The sequence below is a fragment of the Nyctibius grandis genome, chromosome 2 (assembly GCF_013368605.1).
Source record: "Nyctibius grandis isolate bNycGra1 chromosome 2, bNycGra1.pri, whole genome shotgun sequence".
Lineage (NCBI taxonomy): Eukaryota > Metazoa > Chordata > Aves > Nyctibiiformes > Nyctibiidae > Nyctibius > Nyctibius grandis.
The window spans coordinates 111,868,642-111,886,845 of record NC_090659.1 but is presented as its reverse complement, the minus strand read 5'-3'; the positions used below and the strand labels follow the sequence as shown (position 1 = coordinate 111,886,845).

The 18,204-nt window shown below is 41.2% G+C and overlaps 1 protein-coding gene across 8 annotated transcripts in view; it reads left to right on the top strand.

Annotated features, from left to right (window-relative positions):
• The window catches only part of YAP1 (Yes1 associated transcriptional regulator), a 101,834-nt gene that overhangs the window by 66,809 nt on the left and 16,821 nt on the right, over nt 1–18,204 (top strand). For 2 of the 8 annotated variants that reach the window (XM_068425326.1, XM_068425321.1), the window contains 2 exons: nt 6,464–6,645; nt 8,167–8,214. In XM_068425326.1, coding sequence (XP_068281427.1) covers nt 6,464–6,645; nt 8,167–8,214 — 230 coding nt within the window. Of the gene's footprint in view, nt 1–6,463; nt 6,658–8,166; nt 8,215–18,204 lie in introns of all 8 variants that reach the window. The other 6 variants (XM_068425325.1, XM_068425320.1, XM_068425328.1 and 3 more) reach the window with 3 other exon arrangements.

Sequence of the window (18,204 nt, the reverse complement as noted above, 5' to 3'; positions counted from 1 at the left end):
ACAGAAAGACTTTTAAAAATGAAGGCGGCTTTATCAAAGAAAACAACTGTTTAAATTAATTCATATTGTTTTAATCAGCAGGTGCCGTAGTGATAGAAGAACAAAAAGAAAAATATTAATTTCATTTGAATACAAGTAACTGGTAAATGCAGAGTAATCAATCTGTAGTTTGGACACGCTTCTGTAATAGATAGTATTTTCATTGGATATATCTTGTTTTAACCAAGAGTCCAGCTCAGGAGTGTGTGAATATTTCTTTTGACCTAAGACACTTAGATTTGTCTGTACACTTAAAACAGCAAAATGAGGCTGGAGAACAGTGTTTCAGGTTTTCCCCTCACTCTAAGATCTAGGATTCTCAGATTAATGAGAGACTGAAAACAATGGAATATTTTATTGTGTTAATTTTTAGGTTGTTTTTTAACAGCAGCATTATGAAACTGCAACTGGGATTTCCTTAAAGTAATACAGCAATGTGTTATAAAGAATGCAGTCCAGAAACATGACTTGTATCCTGATTAAACAACAAATTGTTGTACCAAGCCTCTCTAAAAAAGCCATTTGGAACAAGTTTTTATTACTTCCGAGACTCATTCTTTCAAATCCTGCTGGTAGGTTTTTTTTTTTTTTTCTTCACAGCTCTTTTCAGTTTAATCAAAGAGGATTTTGCCTTTGTTGCAGTACTGCAAACTAGCACCATTCACAAACCTGGCCATGGCCAAAAATGATGCGCAAAAACTGTCTAGTTTCCAAATGAAGCTGAAGGGGACAAGTACGCTTTTTCAGTTTCCTCAGTGAAAACACTGATTCTTGTTATTAAGAACAGTAAGTTATAGTATACTCAGATCCTGAGCGGTTTTGGTTGTTGATTGTTCAAATAATGTCTTAAATTTGCAGATTAAAATTAGTTTTAGTTTTGAAGGGTGAAATGATAAATACAAAAGAAAACCCATTAAACATTCAGCTGTGTCTATTAATCATTAAGAGTGCTCTGCAGCAATCTTCGCGTGTAATTCTGCGTAGGGGAAAGGTACTGTGTTACTGCAAACTGTGAGTGCCCTTGGAGGTGTGATGTAAATTGGCACAGGATCTTGGGAGAGAATTAGCCTTTTATGTTTAAGTTGTTAACAATCTGCTGGCTCTTTTCTCTCTAACACCAATGACTGGTAATTGTTTCTCTCTCTTGGTTTGTGGTGGGTTTTTTGAGGGCTTCTTTTCCATTAAGGATGTAGACAGCAGTCTAAACTTCTTTCCAGTAATTGTCAAGTATTATCTGCTACAGTCCAGAACAGGCATTTTGCTGTTGAATTTGGATAGTAGAACATTTAACGTGTAACATTTGAAAAGCACTAATTCTCTGTTCTCAAAAGCTATTACAATTGACTGTATTCCGCAGATTGTGAAGCTAAGCCATATTATAGGATGGCAAGATCACTTTTATTGTCTTAAGTTGCCCCTGTTTTTTAGCTTGTCTGCCCCTCCTCCTCCCTCAAATCCCCCTCTTCTAGAAACAAAGACTTGTTTGTTCCTTCTCTGCCTGTGAGGTCTTTGCAGCCTATACTGTGTGGGTGCAGAGCCCTTTATTTAAATGCTTTCCATAGCCATGGAAGGTAAGGAACAGGATCCATTAAAAAACTGGTAAGTCCTAACTCTAATAGATAAATGAAGCTCCTTGCCTTCGAATTCAAAGTACTTAAAAAAGACCTGTGAGTGTCAGGATCATCACAAACCCATGAGGTGTGGAAAGAATAAAATGGGCTTATCTGAGATCACATTGATAAGCGTATTCAACTTTAGAGTGCAGATTTCTGCACTCATGTCCTCAGTAAGTAATGGAGAATTGAGAATTAAAAAAAAACCAAAAAACAAAACACAAACCAAACAATAAACCACCACCAAGAAAAAACTTTTGAACTTTGTTTTTTTTCCTATCACTTGCAACAAGATGTGTTTTCCCTCTTTTCATTAAATATTGTGTTGGAAATTGTAGAAAATTACATCCTTCTGTTTCCCTTGAAGATAGCACACTTGTGTAATCAGCCAAGATGGCTGAGAATCATTCAGTGTTTTTACTGTTGGTTGTTTTCCACTGGTTCTTCACTTGAGTTTGTTGCTAAGTCAGTAAAATTCAGTTAGCAATCTCTTCTTTTAATGTCCAAACTTTTAGTTTAATTTCACAGTTAAAATCAGTTCTCTTACATGAAAAACATCTCCATGGACTGTTCTGAGGACAGTTTAAAATCTTCTCAGTTTGTTGCATTTGCATTCTTGAAATAGTAAAAATGCTCACAAAAATCCTTTTAATAGATTCCTGAATAAGAATTTAGAAACTAGATTTTTAGGTTCAGTTTCTGGAGAGTTACCAAACCATATAATTAATTTTTCCCCCAATATTTACTGGTAAATATTAAGTATACACTGAAGTCTCAATGTCTTACGATATTCCTGTTTTAGATACACTTTTAGTTAGAAACATTACCTTTAAAATGGACATTAGAAGGCATCTCAGGGATCTAGGATGATGGAATAAAAACATCAGACAAACATGATGTATTTCTTACAGTTTTAATTGCTAAGTCAGTAGATTGGAAGAATGGAGCAAACTGATCAGAGAGAACAGGGATAATAAAAGCAGCTGTCAGAAAGATACAGGTGTATGAAATGTGAAGAACTTGGCATGAGAGAGAAATCATTTCCAAAGCTGCATATCAGTGGAAAAGAGGCGTAGGGAATCATAGAATGATTTGGGTTGGAAGGGACCTTAAAGATCATCTAGTTCCAACCCCCCTGCCATGGGCAGGGACACCTTTCCTCTAGACCAGGTTGCTCAAAGCCTCACCCAACCTGGCCTTAAACACAGCCAGGGAGGGGGCATCCACAGCTTCTCTGGGCAACCTGTTCCAGTGTCTCACCACCCTCACAGTAAAGAATTTCTTCCTGAGAGGGCCCACATTGTCCCTCGTCTTCCTTTTATCACTGACATACCTATAGAAGCATTTCTTGTTGTCCTTCACATCCCTGGCCAGATTTAATTCTATCAGGGCTGTAGCTTTCCTAACCAGGTCCCTGGCTTGTCTGAAAATTTCCCTGTATTCCTCCCAGGCTACCTGCCCTTGCTTCCACGCTCTGTAGGCTTCCTTCTTGTGCCTGAGTTTATCCAGGAGATTCTTGTTCATCCATGCAGGCCTCCTGGCGTTTTTGCCTGCCTTCCTCTTTGTCGGGATGCATCGCTCCAGAGCCTTGAGGAGGTGGTCCGTGAATACTAACCAGCTTTCTTGGGCCCCTCTTCCCTCCAGCGCTTTATCCCAAGGGACTCTCCCAAGCAGGTCCCTGAAGAGGCCAGAGTCTGCTCTCCTGAAGTCCAGGGTGGTGAGCTGGCTGCGTGGCCTCCTTACTGCCCTATGGATCTTGAACTCCACCATTTCATGGTCGCTGCAGCCAAGGCTGCCCTTGAGCTTCACATCCCCCAGCAGCCCCTCCTTGTTGGTGAGAACAAGGTCCAGCATGGCACCTCTTCTTGTTGGGAAGTAATACTTGTATGGTGCATGCAGGAAAAACAAATTCATAACATGTCAAAGGGATGTTAGTGATATTGCACTGAAGTGTTTAACTAAGGTTGGAAACTGTTAAATTCGTGAGGTTATCTCTAACATGACTTGGCTGTGAACTGCATGAGGCAGGGACTCTAAACCCATGGTTATATAATTGAAGACTAGACCACAAAGGCAGCCTTTTTAACCTAAAGAAAATTGAAATTCTTCAGCTTTGGGTGCTTAATTTTTACAAGCTAGGCAGCTTGCTTTTAACTTAGATGTGCTTCTTCCAGGTGATGGTAATTTTCTAACCTTTGTCCTTCTTTACTTTCCACTGTAATTGACCTTCCAGCTTGTTTAATAAGAGGGTTTGAATCCTGGAACTTCTGAAGGGTAGCACAGACTTGCGCTTGAGTTGCAGAGCTAGCTAACAGTAGGAGAAGGCTGTTTTCTGTTGTCCCCTACTAACCCCTTCATTGTCTGCTTTTAAGGTGAAAGAGGGTAAGATACAAAAAGCAAAAGGCATGGTCCTGGTTGCAGACTTGGTAGGATTCTGGGTAAAAAGAGAGAAAGGAGGAGAGAGTTTCCCCACTTGAGCAGTGTCGTGTCTAGCTTGTCTTAGAGCTGCTACGTGGGCTGCCTTTCTTTTTGCATTGCTCTCTCTAGCTTCAACTTTGCCCTAATTTGGTAAATGTAGGTAGTCTAATTGCTGTCAGTCTTCCAGCAGAGATTGCCCAGTGAAGGTCTTGGAGCTTGTACTTATAGTTCACTGCTCACATCCTTGCAGGACAGCTGTTGGTGCAGTTGAAACTTTTGCTTCACAGTTTCTGTTGTCTTGGGACATGTGAACCTTCTGTGTCTGTTCAGCAGAGGAACAAGCTGTCCTCCCTCTTCCTGTTGCAGGCCTAGGGACCACAGCTCACATCGCAAATCTGGTTGATTGACTCTTCCTGGTCACCTTATTCCTGAAGTTCAGTTTTGATAGTGAAGTGGTGCTGGATGTCTCGTAAGATCAGCTGCTGGATTTTAAGCTTTAATCCACAGCAATGTCATCTTCCCACTATTTTTTTCCCTGCTGAGTCAGGATGGGACTTGCAGGTTGGAGTTGAACCTCCAGCCCTTTGTATTCACTCTGTTGTTTCTGCTTGGTATTGGGATTCAGTTTCTATTCCTACTTCACCTGTTCACTTACCTTTACAGTAAGTTTTTTCTTATTTGTGATCGCATGTATGAAGCTCTCACAAGTAACTACATAAAAGATTTTTTTCAAATTCACTTTGTTGTATTTTGACTTGACTCATGAAAATGTGACCCACCTGTCCATTAGACTACTGACTCTGTGCTGGACCTATGGAATACTTGAAAGGGTAGACTAGAGAGTTGAGTCTGCAACTGGTTTTGACTTTTTTCTTCTTTTCTGTTCTTATTTCAGTGAGCATATGGCATTTTTTCTTCATATGTTACCTCTCAATGGAAAGATGAGTTGTGGCAAGGGGAAAAGAGAGCAAGGCTGTGAAGCAACAGCCGTTTTTACTGCTATTATGAGATAAATATATTTAGGCTTTCTTGGAACAGAAGAAAAGCACTACTATACCTTAAGTTGAATACCCAAAAGACAGTGGCGACTGAAGGGCTTTTCAGAGGAAAGATGATACAGATTCTTTATGAGATAATTCTCCTTTAGTTAGCGGTGTTAGTGGTCCAGGAATCTTCTGTGTATGATGAAAACACTAATTCAGACTAATACAACAGATGGTTTTCTTTGCACCAGAACAGCCTGTCATCCTAAAAGAAGCTCACTCCCTTTTTTTCCTGAATTCCCATAAACCATAATCCTCACTCCCAGAAAAAAAAAGTCCTTTCCACTCTCCCATCACTGCTTCGGGAAATGCATTTTGCAGCATATTGTGAATGCTAACAGATTCTGGCTGTTCTGGACAACAAGATGAAGAGCTAATTCCAAAACTGAAAGCCCCTGAAAATAGAGCCCTTGTAATACATTCAGCCTTTCCCAGCCCTCTCTTTCACTATGGGAACTCCAGTGCCTCAGTTGACTTCAACCATACTGGTCTTGGTGTCAGGGAAAAATCAGGCCTGTCAAGTAGATGCGTCCCAGTCATGCCTTATTTTATAAAAGAAAATTTTCTTAGGTCTTGCTTTTATGGGGGAAGGGAAGACAGGTTGTCATTGTGCCTTAGGCATACAAGGCTACACTTATTCTTCTCCACACCCCAGAAAAGATGCATCACATACTTCTGTGGGGTAAAAGAAAATGAAGCACTAGCAAAATGTTTCCTATCTTGATGGCAGTATCTTTGGCTGTATAATTAATCTGCCATTTCTGTACCAGCTCTAATTTTGCATGTCAAGATGCCCTAGATGGAGTCTGTAACACTCAAAACGTGTTGTGACAAGGATGTGAATGATTGTTGCATGACCTGCACCACATTGCAAAGAATGGTGGCCTTTAATCAAATGTAGTTTGGTACAAGTGAGATGATCTGTTTTGTCATTATATATGTTCTTGAGTTTAATGAGTCTAAGATTTCACATGAATAGGAAAAGTGATTTTGTATTATTTCTGTCTAAATTGAGAATAGTTTATTAGGAAGAAGAGAGATCCTTCTGATTAAATGTGAAGTATTTTACTGCCACTTTTGAGTTTTTCACCAGCTTACACATTTAACTGTTTTCAGAAGCTTCTAGAACAAATACGTGCTCTTAAACATGAGACTGTTGGATTGATTTCACAGGAATAGCACATATGAACATATATTTCACACTCTGAACATCATTGTAGCTCTATGTTTTGTACTGTCATGGCTTGTAATTTTTTAAAGTTTTTAATACATGCCTTCTAGGAATAATACTTTCCTTGCATGTATTTGTCTGAATTTCATTTTTGAATGTTTATTGTTTTGGTTCCTTAGCCATGAATCAGCGAATCAGCCAAAGTGCTCCAGTGAAACAGCCACCCCCTCTGGCTCCTCAGAGTCCCCAAGGAGGTGTGATGGGTGGGAGTAGCTCCAATCAGCAACAACAGATGAGACTTCAGCAGCTACAGATGGAGAAGGAAAGGCTGAGACTGAAGCATCAAGAACTGCTTCGGCAGGTGAGGCCACAGGTTAGACACCTACTTCCACTATTTCTTTTGTATGTTATGTTTTGTTTTGGCTAAGTTGTTGTTTCAGTGAGTCTTAAAGATTGGTGACTGTACAAGAAGCTTTGAGATCTCAAAATATCTGAATTCGTGCTGTTACTGGTATCAGCTTGGTAGTGAAAGCATCTGACTTACCAGACTGAAGGATTTTGCTTTCCTTCCTCATTCCTCTCTCTAACAAAACTCTCCGAGAACAGGCTTCTTTGCTAGTACGATGACATCATGCACTGTTGATCTGATTGGATATTCCTCTTGAGACTATATTTCATATTCATTGAGTTCTGAGTCATGCAAAAAGAGAAGAAGTTGGTTCCCACAGTTGCTTCAGTTCTCCCTTTGGAGTGGAGGAAAGTCTTTCACTTTTAGAACCTGTTGCAGTCTGTAGGATTTCAAAGTACTTTTAAAGTTTGTATAAGATTCATTGAGGAGACACCTTGTTGCTAAAATCATATCTGTTAAACAGTGGAGTGGAGCATGGAACAACTGAATCGCTCGTGCTGCATTTTGAACCTGTGGTTTTCTTATGTGGAAGAATTTCAAACAAAATCAGGCTGCAAGCTATTCCTTTCAGTTTTTTTCTGCTCTATGAATATAGCTGTAGCAAATGTTGAAGTGTAGGACTGGACACTGGAACCTCTGGATTTTGAATTCGGGCTTGACTTCCTTTTGACTTTAAACCTTCTGCTTTGATTTTTCCATCTGAACGTTTTAAGAGTTACTATCGTCTGTGCTAGATACTTAGGATATTCTGTTTTTTTGACACTGCCAGAGAAAGCACTAATCATTTCTTTGAGGAAAACCTTCTAAAATCTTACCCTATTCCCCTTTCACTTTGGGTGATGGGCCTTGTATCAGGAGAGGATAATATCTTAATGTCCTCAAAGACAGCTTTTCTATTTCTTCATCACCTGCAGTATTCTGTCCTGGAATCTGACTCCCGTTATCCCCTTTGTAGTCAAGGCCTGTTTTGTACAAATCTTCAGCACTTGTTGGTGTAAGATGGGTTATCTTTACAGCCGTTATTTTTTATAGTACTCTAGATAAGAATACATTGCAAAGGTGGCATCAGGACTTTCTCTCTGCTTAAGCACCTGGGCTTCTGCTGTTCCTGCTTTGCAATTAATCCACCAACAAACATTTTACCCTGTGCTAGCATGCTTCTAGGTAGGCCTTCTAATTGTCTTCTCGCCTCAGTTGTCATTGAGAACCTGACTAACTTTGGACCAGGTGACGGCTAGTTGTCCTCATGTTGTTCTCCCTGGTCATTCAGCTTATCTGTCAAATACGCATCCTTGGTAAATCTGTGAGTTTTGTTTCTTTGTGTCGTGGTTTTCATAGTTTCTTAACTCTCTTATCCTGTCTCATCTGGCCTGTCTTGGGGGCTTGATACTACAAGATGGTGTTTATAAGACAGCCTGCACAGGAAAACCATGCAGCTAAAGTAATTTTTATCCATCTTATTTTTACTCTTAGGCATTGCGGAATATCAATCCCAGCACAGCAAATTCTTCAAAACATCAGGTAGGCTCTTAACTGATGTTTCAGCATAATTAGAAAAATGAAAGCATTAAATTAGGCTAGCAGAGGAACTTTTTGCTACATAAAGGCATTCTAAAAAAGAAAAAAAAAACAAACCCAAGCTCCGCCGTACACATTTTTGAACCACTTCTCTGGTCACGTCCCTAAAGTTGTTTTTAAGAGTGCTGCATTACCACAACTTTATATCAATATTTAAAAGCAAATGAGGAATTCATTGCACGTTTTTCTGCATTGAAAACAACCTTCTTGTTTAGCATTCTTGAGGATACTGCTGTTCCAGTCCTGATGTCATCAAGATGTATATTTAAAGCAAACCTGCCATTGTATCTAAGGTGGTAGTTTGTGACTTTTAAGTACTAGTACTGTTCATATGAATGTTCTTATCAGTTTGTTTAAACAGGTATGATCTTAAAGAAGGATATCTGTAATCAGTTAATAAAAGGTCACTTGAAATATTTATAATTTTTAAGCATGTCCAGTGTAACAATTATTTAATAGATTTAGACTAACGATTGCCATGAGGTTATAATATGTAATTATTCCATTTTGACATTTAACAGGCTCCTGCACAGATTTATTTTCTATATAGGAAACAACAATTCTGAAAAGCCTCCCAAGCTCAGACCAAAAGAAAATTGGTCAAAATGTGACGCATAATAAACAATTTAATGCGGATTTCTTTTAGGGTTTTAAGAAGCTGAATATGGAATGAATCTCTGAAAGGGTGGATTTATGGATATATTCAGAGAGCTTCTTGCTGTTGCTAACAGTATTCTTAATCTACCGGTTCTTAGGACAATATTTATATTGGCTTGTATTGTACTTTGTTTTTCTAAGAAAAACACGATATGCACTAGGCAAGAAAAAGAGAATAAAAGGAAGTATCCTGTGTTTGTAAGCCGTGAGTACTGGTGTACTATTGTATTCTGAACAGTACCACAAAATTTGTACATTACTAGTTCTCCTGAGAAGATAGTCTTCAAAATAGAAACCTCAGACCTTAGAAACAGTACTGACACCCTGGAAAAAATACTTTCTTGTTTGGCAATATCAGTGCAGCTCTAAAACTAAAGCATTTTAATTGAGATGTAATCATTTGATTAATATACAGAGCATTACCCACATAATGATCTTGTCGATCAGTATTAGATCCTATACAAAAATCCTTAAGAATTGCTGATATACAAGGGAATAAACAGAGAAGCACACTCTTCCACACCAGTTGGAAACACCTTATCTTCTGCCACAATTAGGTCAATCAGAAGGGGTGTTTTTCTTACTGAATGCCAAAAGTGTACTCTATGTTTTCTTGTATGCCTGAAGCCCTGTCATACAATTGTTCGCCCTTTCACAGTAACTTATTCATGTTGCCAGCTCAGAAATATGCAGCAAATGGAGAACTTTGATATCAGTTTCATACTTCACTCAATAAGATCATATTTTTGGAACTTCCTGAAATTCTCGCTTAAGAGACTAAAAAGCTGCAAAACCTCAAAAGGACCTTATTGATAATTCATTAAACATGTATATAGTGGTCGTTCTGCTTTGTTTGGAATGGGAACTGATGAAAGGATTTATGCAAAAAACAGGATTCCGGTTACATTTAAACTGGCTTCATACCAGGCTCACTTGTATAGTTACCTGCCTGGGATCCGTTTTATTAGTCTGCACTTGCTAATGAGTCAGGCTGTGTTTGAGTGATCTGGTGGATAGAAAAGTAGGCAACCGTGTCACATTAAAAGTTCTATAATACTAGATGATTCATGTTGTATCATCTAAATTTTTTTGTGTGTTTTCATGTGTCACTCCAATAATGTAGTGAGCAGCCACATGTGGAAGAAAGTGCTTAGAGAACTGCTTCTGGAAATTGTTCACTAAATGCTTCTTGAGGCCTTGTACTGTAGAAGCAAATGCTGTCTGTCTTCTCCAATGATGCTATTATTGAAGTCCCAATCTGTACATCCTATGAGGTCGTACTCAGCCTAGTGAATCTGTGAAAAATCTCTAGAAAGAATCAAGATTTCTTCAGTCAACTTTTTCTTTTTCACAGAAAAAGAAAGTTTTCTTTTTGACAGATCCTTTCCTTTCTGAACAAAATTAATGAAGTTTAGAGGAATTATCTGCTTTCATGATGATAAAGCTGTGCTCAGCGGGAAAATAATAGCTTCTCTTGCTAAATTAGAAGTTCTTCTAAGGAATATTGAAAATCTTCATATGTTCAGTGTTCTTAATTCTGGGAAGACTAAATCTGTTTTAGAGAGGGATTGTCAAGGTCTTCCTTTTGTAAAGGAATTATGACACCAGCATTCTTGAAGCTTGCCTCTAATGAAGTGTCTCTTCTATACGGATTTAAAAACCTGAGAAATGTTCCTTAACTTTTAACTGGATCTCTGAGCTTTTCTTAATCACAGAATTGAATAGGTTGGAAGGGACTGGTGGAGGTCATCTAGTCCAACATCCTGCATCCAGCCCAGCCTCCTCTTCTTTCTGGACATTTTTGTCCACATAACCTGAATACAGTGCCATGGTTGTATTGATAGCTTTGGTCGGGTTTTTTTTTTGTACTGGGCGAACATTGCCAGTTTTTCTCTCTCTGCCATGATACTGTAGTATCCTGTAGTGACACTAGCACTGGAAAGTGCTATGTACAGAGGCCTTAGCACTTAAATAACTCCTGGAAAGATTAAACAATTGCTTAGCTTCATCTTTTGTAGCAAGTACTGTAAAAGACTCTTCTTGTTTGAATGAGGTTGTATTTTATTATAATTCTAAAAATGTCCAAGTCAAAGGTATCTGAAGCAAAAATTATAACTTCCATATTTACTGTGTATAAACAAGAGCTATTGATACATCCATGGAATTTGAAAACACCAAACATCTGTCCAGTTACTTGTGCTCATCATTACCAGTTATCTGTGAATACCTTAAAGATGCCTACTTGTCTTAGTTAACAGATAGAGTGACTTGACTTTCTCTCCATCCCCAGTAGCTCTCCTTCCATTTTCCTGCAATTAGCATCCAGTTGTCAACAGTGTCTCACCTAAAGTAGATGTCAGTCAACTTTTTTATAAATCATAAATTTGGCTAGATGTTAGGTAACAGATTTCTTACCTTCCTGTATATGATGGAAAGAGATATGAAAGAGATAGAGGCAAATAATGTTGAGGTACTGGTGGCATTATTCTTGGATGTTGGACAGACTACTTTCTTGTGGTAAGACTGGAAGATTTCTTATTTGTCTACTGATAATATTAGGGTATTTGCTGGTAAGGTAAGCGTACTACGCAGCCGTGTACATGATAGGTTCCTCTGTATGTGCTTGCTCATTCCATATCTTGTTTCTAGCACTAAATGGAGATCCCCGTCTGAGAACAGACACAGCCCTGCTTCTTGCTGCTCCGCTAAGTTGTGCTTTCCAACTTCCCTTTCTCTTGCCTCTGTGCTGCTTTCTTGGTAGCTCTGCATACCTGGAATGTGCTCTGTATTCGTTGTCTCCACTCTTTTGTCCTTTTTATTTTATGAAGTACCTCTCATGTTGTCTGTCCTGTTGCCCCAGACTTATTTCTTATCAACTTTTGAGTGACACTCTGGAAACTCCCCTTCTCAGTGAAAAATCTGCAAAGACGTGTGGCCAGTCTCTCACTGTTTGCTGAATCACTTGTTCTTGTTTCATTATTTTTTTATATTTGCTCTTATTGCATAAAATAGAAGGACTTACAGGTACTTACAGAAGGACTTACAGGAATAGTTACTGGGTTTGAAATACTGTTTTGGTTTCCTGTGATTCCTGTTTTTTTAAAAGTTCATTTTAGCTGGTGTTTGACACCTTTCATCAGTTTAGTAGAGAACGCTTCCAGTGTTCCAGGAAAGTATTAGTTTCTTAGGACACTGTTATTATTTTTCCATAAAAGATTTTTTCAGTCAATTTGCATGTACCCAATGCAAAGCTGTGTTACTGTTAGATTTGTGACATTTTCTAGAAAGTAAGGTAGGCATCGTTAAAAACCAGTACACTTTTCAGTTCTGTACTCTTGAACTTCCATGATGTTAGTGAAGCTGGAAGTTTTACTTAGAACTTAGGTTTTGTTTTTTTTTGTTCTCCCCTGTAAATGCCTTTAAATAACAAGATATACTTGTGTTCAAATCTCAGTGGAAATGGTGGGCAATAGTTATTTTAGTGTCTTAGTGAATACCAAACAGTATTGTCCCTTGAATCTCTCATTTCCCACCCCTCCATGTGTTATCTGAAGCTGACCTAGATTAACAAGATAAATGATTTGGTTGCATCAAGGGTGTTCATGTTGGGGGAGGAGGAGGGGTTTGGTGTTGAGTTTTGGTTGGTTTTTTTCTTGTTCTGGGGTGGTTTTTTTTAACAGAGATAAGTTACTGAAGCCAGCCATTTGGACTTTGATCATGGCTTTTCTGACCAGTGAAGATATGACCACTGATATACAGAAACATTTCTGAAAATTATGTTTACAAGATGCAGAAAGAAAATAAGAAGTCACCTGCAGCAAATTCATAGCTGTGTTGTGTCCCTCAGTTTTAATTTGCCTTATTGTTTGATATTTGATAGAGTAAATGGTATGTGATACATCTTAATTCTAAGAAGAGATCCATTATGTGAAAAGGTTTGAGGAGGCCTAGCTAAGACACAGTGAAGAGTCTCTCCAACAAAGTTTTTTCCCATTTAAAAAATTTGCTTCTGATTGAACTTTTAATAATCGGTAGTCACAAATAATACCCAAAGTTCTCATTTTATTGGAAGTAAATACTGTATCTCTCCTTCTACAGAATCACAGAATCACAGAATGTTAGGGATTGGAAGGGACCTCGAAAGATCATCTAGTCCAATCCCCCTGCTGGAGTAGGATTACCTAGACCATATCACACAGGAATGCGTCCAGGCTGGTTTTGAATGTCACCAGAGAAAGAGACTCCACAACCTCTCTGGGCAGCCTGTTCCAGTGTTCGGTCACCCTCACCGTAAAGAAGTTTTTCCTCATATTTAAGTGGAACCTCCTGTGTTCCAGCTTGCACCCGTTGCCCCTTGTCCTGTCAAGGGATGTCACTGAGAAGAGCCTGGCTCCATCCTCATGACACTTGCCCTTTCCATATTTATAAACATTAATGAGGTCACCCCTCAGTCTCCTCTAAGCTAAAGAGACCCAGCTCCCTCAGCCTCTCCTCATAAGGGAGATGTTCCACTCCCTTAAACATCTTTGTGGCTCTGCGCTGGACTCTCTCTAGCAGTTCCCTGTCCTTCTTGAACTGAGGGGCCCAGAACTGGACACAATATTCCAGATGCGGCCTAACTAGGACAGAGTAGAGGGGGAGGAGAACCTCTCTTGAGCTGCTAACCACACCCCTTCTAATACACCCCAGGATGCCATTGGCCTTCTTGGCCACAAGGGCACACTGCTGGTTCATGGTCATCCTGTTGTCCACTAGGACCCCCAGGTCTCTTTCCCCTACGCTGCTCTCCAACAGGTCTGTCCCCAACTTGTACTGGTACATGGGGTTGTTCTTGCCCAGATGCAGGACTCTACACTTGCCCTTGTTATATTTCATTAAGTTTCTCCCCGCCCAACTCTCCAGCCTGTCCAGGTCTCTCTGAATGGCTGCGCAGCCTTCCGGTGCGTCAGCCACTCCTCCCAGTTTGGTGTCATCAGCGAACTTGCTGACAGTGCACTCTATTCCCTCATCCAAGTCATTAATGAATATATTGAATAGGACTGGTCCCAGTACCGACCCTTGAGGGACTCCGCTAGACACAGGCCTCCAACTGGATTCTGTCCCATTGACCACCACTCTCTGGCTTCTTTCCTTCAGCCAGTTCACAATCCACCTCACTACCCGATCATCCAGACCACACTTCCTTAGTTTAGCTGCGAGGATGCTGTGGGAGACCGTGTCAAACGCTTTACTGAAATCGAGATAGACCACATCCACAACTTTACCATCATCTATCCACCTGGTTACGTCCTCATAAAAGGCTATCAAGTTGGTTAAGCATGACTTCCCCTTGGTGAAGCCATGCTGAGTGCCCCTAATGATCCCCCTATCCTTGATGTGCCTAGAGACAGCACCAAGAACAAGTTGTTCCATCACCTTTGCGGAGATGGAAGTGAGGCTGACCGGTCTATAGTTACCCGGGTCCTCCTTCTTGCCCTTTTTGAAGACTGGAGTGACATTCGCTTTCCTCCAGTCCTCAGGCACCTCTCCCGTTGCCCACGACTTAGCAAAGATGATGGAGAGTGGCCTAGCAATGACTTCGGCCAGCTCCCTCAGCACCCGCGGGTGCATCCCATCAGGGCCCATGGATTTATGGATGTCCAGGTTGCTTAACTGGTCCCTGACCCAGCCCTCATCTACCAAGACAGATTTCTCCTCTATCCTGACTTCTTCTGGGGCCTCAGGGGTCCGGGGCTCCTCAGGACAGCCTCCAGCAGTATAGACAGAGGCAAAGAAGGCATTCAGTAACTCCGCCTTCTTTTTATCCTCTGTCTCCAGGGCCCCCACCTCATTCATCAGTGGGCCTACATTGCCTCTAGTGTTGGTTTTACCTGCAATGTATTTGAAGAAGCCCTTTCTGTTGTCCTTGACCTCTCTTGCAAGGTTTAATTCCAAGGAGGCCTTAGCTTTCCTAGTTGCCTCCCTACATCCTCTGACAACAGACTTATATTCCTCCCAAGTGGCCAGCCCCTCCTTCCATGATCTGTACACCCTCTTCTTCCACTTGAGTTTGCCCAGCAGTTCCCTGTTTAACCATGCAGGTCTCCTGGTACTCTTCCTTGACTTCCTACCTGCTGGGATGCTTTGATCTTGAGCTCGGAAGAAGCAGTCCTTGAATGCTAACCAACTGTCTTGGGCCCCCTTACCTTCTCGTACCCTGTCCCATGGGATTTCCCATAGCAATTGCTTGAAAAGGCCAAAGTTGGCCCTCCTGAAGTCCAGGGTTGTGATTCTGCTAGCTGTTCTGTTCCTGCCACATGAGATCCTGAACTCTACCATCTCATGGTCACTACAACCAAGGCTGCCCTCAACCTTCACCGCTTCAACCAGACCCTCCTTGTTAGTGAGGATAAGATCCAGCAGCGCTCCTCTCCTAGTTGGCTCATCCACCATTTGCATCAGAAAGTTATCATCAATGCACTGGAGGAACCTCCTGGACTGAGGATGGCTGGCTGAGTAGGCCTCCTAGCAAATATCAGGGTAGTTGAAATCCCCCACAACAACCAGGCCCTGTAATTGAGAGACTGCTCTGAGCTGCCTGTAGAAGGCCTCATCACCCTCCTCATCCTGATCCGGTGGCCTGTAATAGACACCCACAACAGTATCACCCCTGCCAGCCTGCCCCTTAATTCGCACCCACAAACTCTCAACTCGCTCCTGATCCGCCCCATGGACAGAACTCAATACATTCTAGCTGCTCACTCACATAAAGAGCAACTCCACCATCTCTCCTTAGTGGCCTGTCTTTCCTGAACAGGACATAGCCATCCATGACCACATTCCAGTCATGCGAGGCGTCCCACCAAGTCTCTGTAATTGCCACTAGATCATAGCCCCCCGACCGAACACGGATTTCTGACTCCTCCTGCTTATTCCCCATGCTGCGTGCATTGGTGTACAGGCATTTCAGGGAGCGAGCTGAGCACACTGATTTCACCCCAGGGGGATGGGAGGCCTCCTGGTCTACCTCAACACTAGAGCGTTGCCCTAGTGGTGCAAGCCCAGCTACTACGCCATCCCCCTTCGAATCTAGTTTAAAGCTCTCCGAATGAGCCCTGCTAATTCCTGTCCCAGAACCCTTTTGCCCCTACGACATAAACCTTTCCCATGTATTACCATCACGCCTGGTGTCTTATAAAACCAGCCATTATCAAAGAACCCAAAGCCCTGCCTGTAGCACCAGTCTCGTAGCCAGGCATTAATAGAGAGAATCCTATTATTCCATCCCACGTCATCCCCTGAAAATGGAAGGAGGGAGGAGAAAACAACTTGTGCCCCAGACTCTTTCACCAACCGTCCTAGGGCCTTGTAGTCTTTCTTCATCCCCCTCAGACTACGGGATGCAGCTTCTTCCCCACCTGTCTGGAAGATCAGCAGGGGGTAGTAGTCTGTGGCCTTCACCAGGTTGGGGAGTTGCCTGGTGATATCCCTGATTCGGGCTCCAGGCAGGCTGCAGACCTCCCTGTGATGGGGGTCAGCTCTGCATATTGGCCCCTCAGATCCCTTTAGGAAGGAGTCTCCAACCACTAAAACTCTTCTCTTCTTCCTTGTGGAGGAGGTAGCTATACGCCCGTCAGGTTTTTCTGACTGTGGTGGGACCTCTGATATAGGTTGCCTCTCCACCACATCCCCATTGGACCGGCTGTATTCCACTAGGTCATGATACATTATTGTTAACAGGAATATTTTACTTCATTAGGTAACAAACCATTCTTACTCACTGACTACCTTCCAAAAAATCTTAGTAATTATTGAACTGACTTCTTTAGTCTGTGGCAGTAAATTCAGCATGTAATACCAAATCTTAACATATTGCCTCTATTTATATAGGCATCTGTTTCTAGGGAAGCACTTGTATTTTAGGTAGCTAAAGGTTAGTTCAGATAATCTGTCAAATACCTGTCCTTTACTCTGCATAAGTTGCACAGAGCTTTGTTAGAGAGTACCATGAGGCTTACAGGTAAGGCAGCACAGCTATGCAGTGCCATGACTTTAGAAATTAATTCAGGAGAAGACTTAACCAGCTGTCTAGAGTCATCCTAAACCGGGGCTGAAGACTGCAGGTGGGGAATTGTGTGGTATTTTTTAAGCAATATATTTGCTTTCTAATAAAATGACTTCTGACTGAGGAGTCTGGTAGGACATGCTCTGGCAAAGTGAACTTTGGCAGTTTAAGACATTAAACTCAGCTGTCTGCCAGATATTGCCTTAATAATAAGACAGCAGAACCGGATGTGTCTAACATTTGTTTTTTCATAATCTAGTAGCTGAAGCATTGGTGTGGCTACACTGCAAGACAGATCAGACATGTGATCTATCAGAAAAATTATTTTTCAGCTAGGTCAGTTTTCTGACTTAGTGTATGGCCGTACAAATGCTAGTTCCAGCTGAAAGGAGGGTGAGAATATGCAGTCAAAGGCCATCTGTAACTATCAGTAAAAAGTCACTTTGGAATTGCACCTGGGTTGTGATCCACTGATTAAGAGATCAAGGCACACATCTTCCTCTGCCTTAAAAAACTCTGCTTCTTCTCGACACTATTAAATAAAACAGAAAGTTTTGTCAAAGCATCGGGAATTTCAGCTTGGAGTTGGGTATCCTGTAGAAATTAGGGAGATGTTCCTTGACTTAAGTGTTATTTAAGTCTTTGGTATTTCTGATGACCAGTACGCTAAGGTACTACTTTAAAGACTGCCTAGAAAATGCAAGCATGATTGGACATAAATAGGCAAGTGTTATTGAAAGGGAGTCCTGTGTGGCTGGATTTGGCGGGGGGAGGGTATGTTGACTGCAATCAAAATATACAAAATGTGGAATTTGGGTAGTTTTACTGCAAAAGCAAGATTGCTGTTGTTCAGCCATCTTGGGAACTAAGTGCTTTAAATGTTCTTTGGCTTCTGAAATCGTACAGCTTCATTCCTTATTGAACGCCATAGATCTGAGTGAAACTGTTTATTAGTTTGTGTGGCAAGAGCTGCAGAATTTGAGTTTCACACTCTATGTTGGTTTAAATGGGAAATGCTGAGCATTGGTAGCTACAAGTGTCCTGGTTTGGCCTTTCAGTGATTTTTACTTTCAGCTAAGTCTCCTCTAAGTAACTGCACTTTCTGAAACTAACTGCATGTTTTTGCAGACAGTGTCTGCTTCCAGGACTGATAACGCTCGAAGTTTGTAGTTATCACTGAGGCACCGGTAGGGATGTTGTGCAGAAAGGCTCTTGCTGTACTTGTTCTTGAG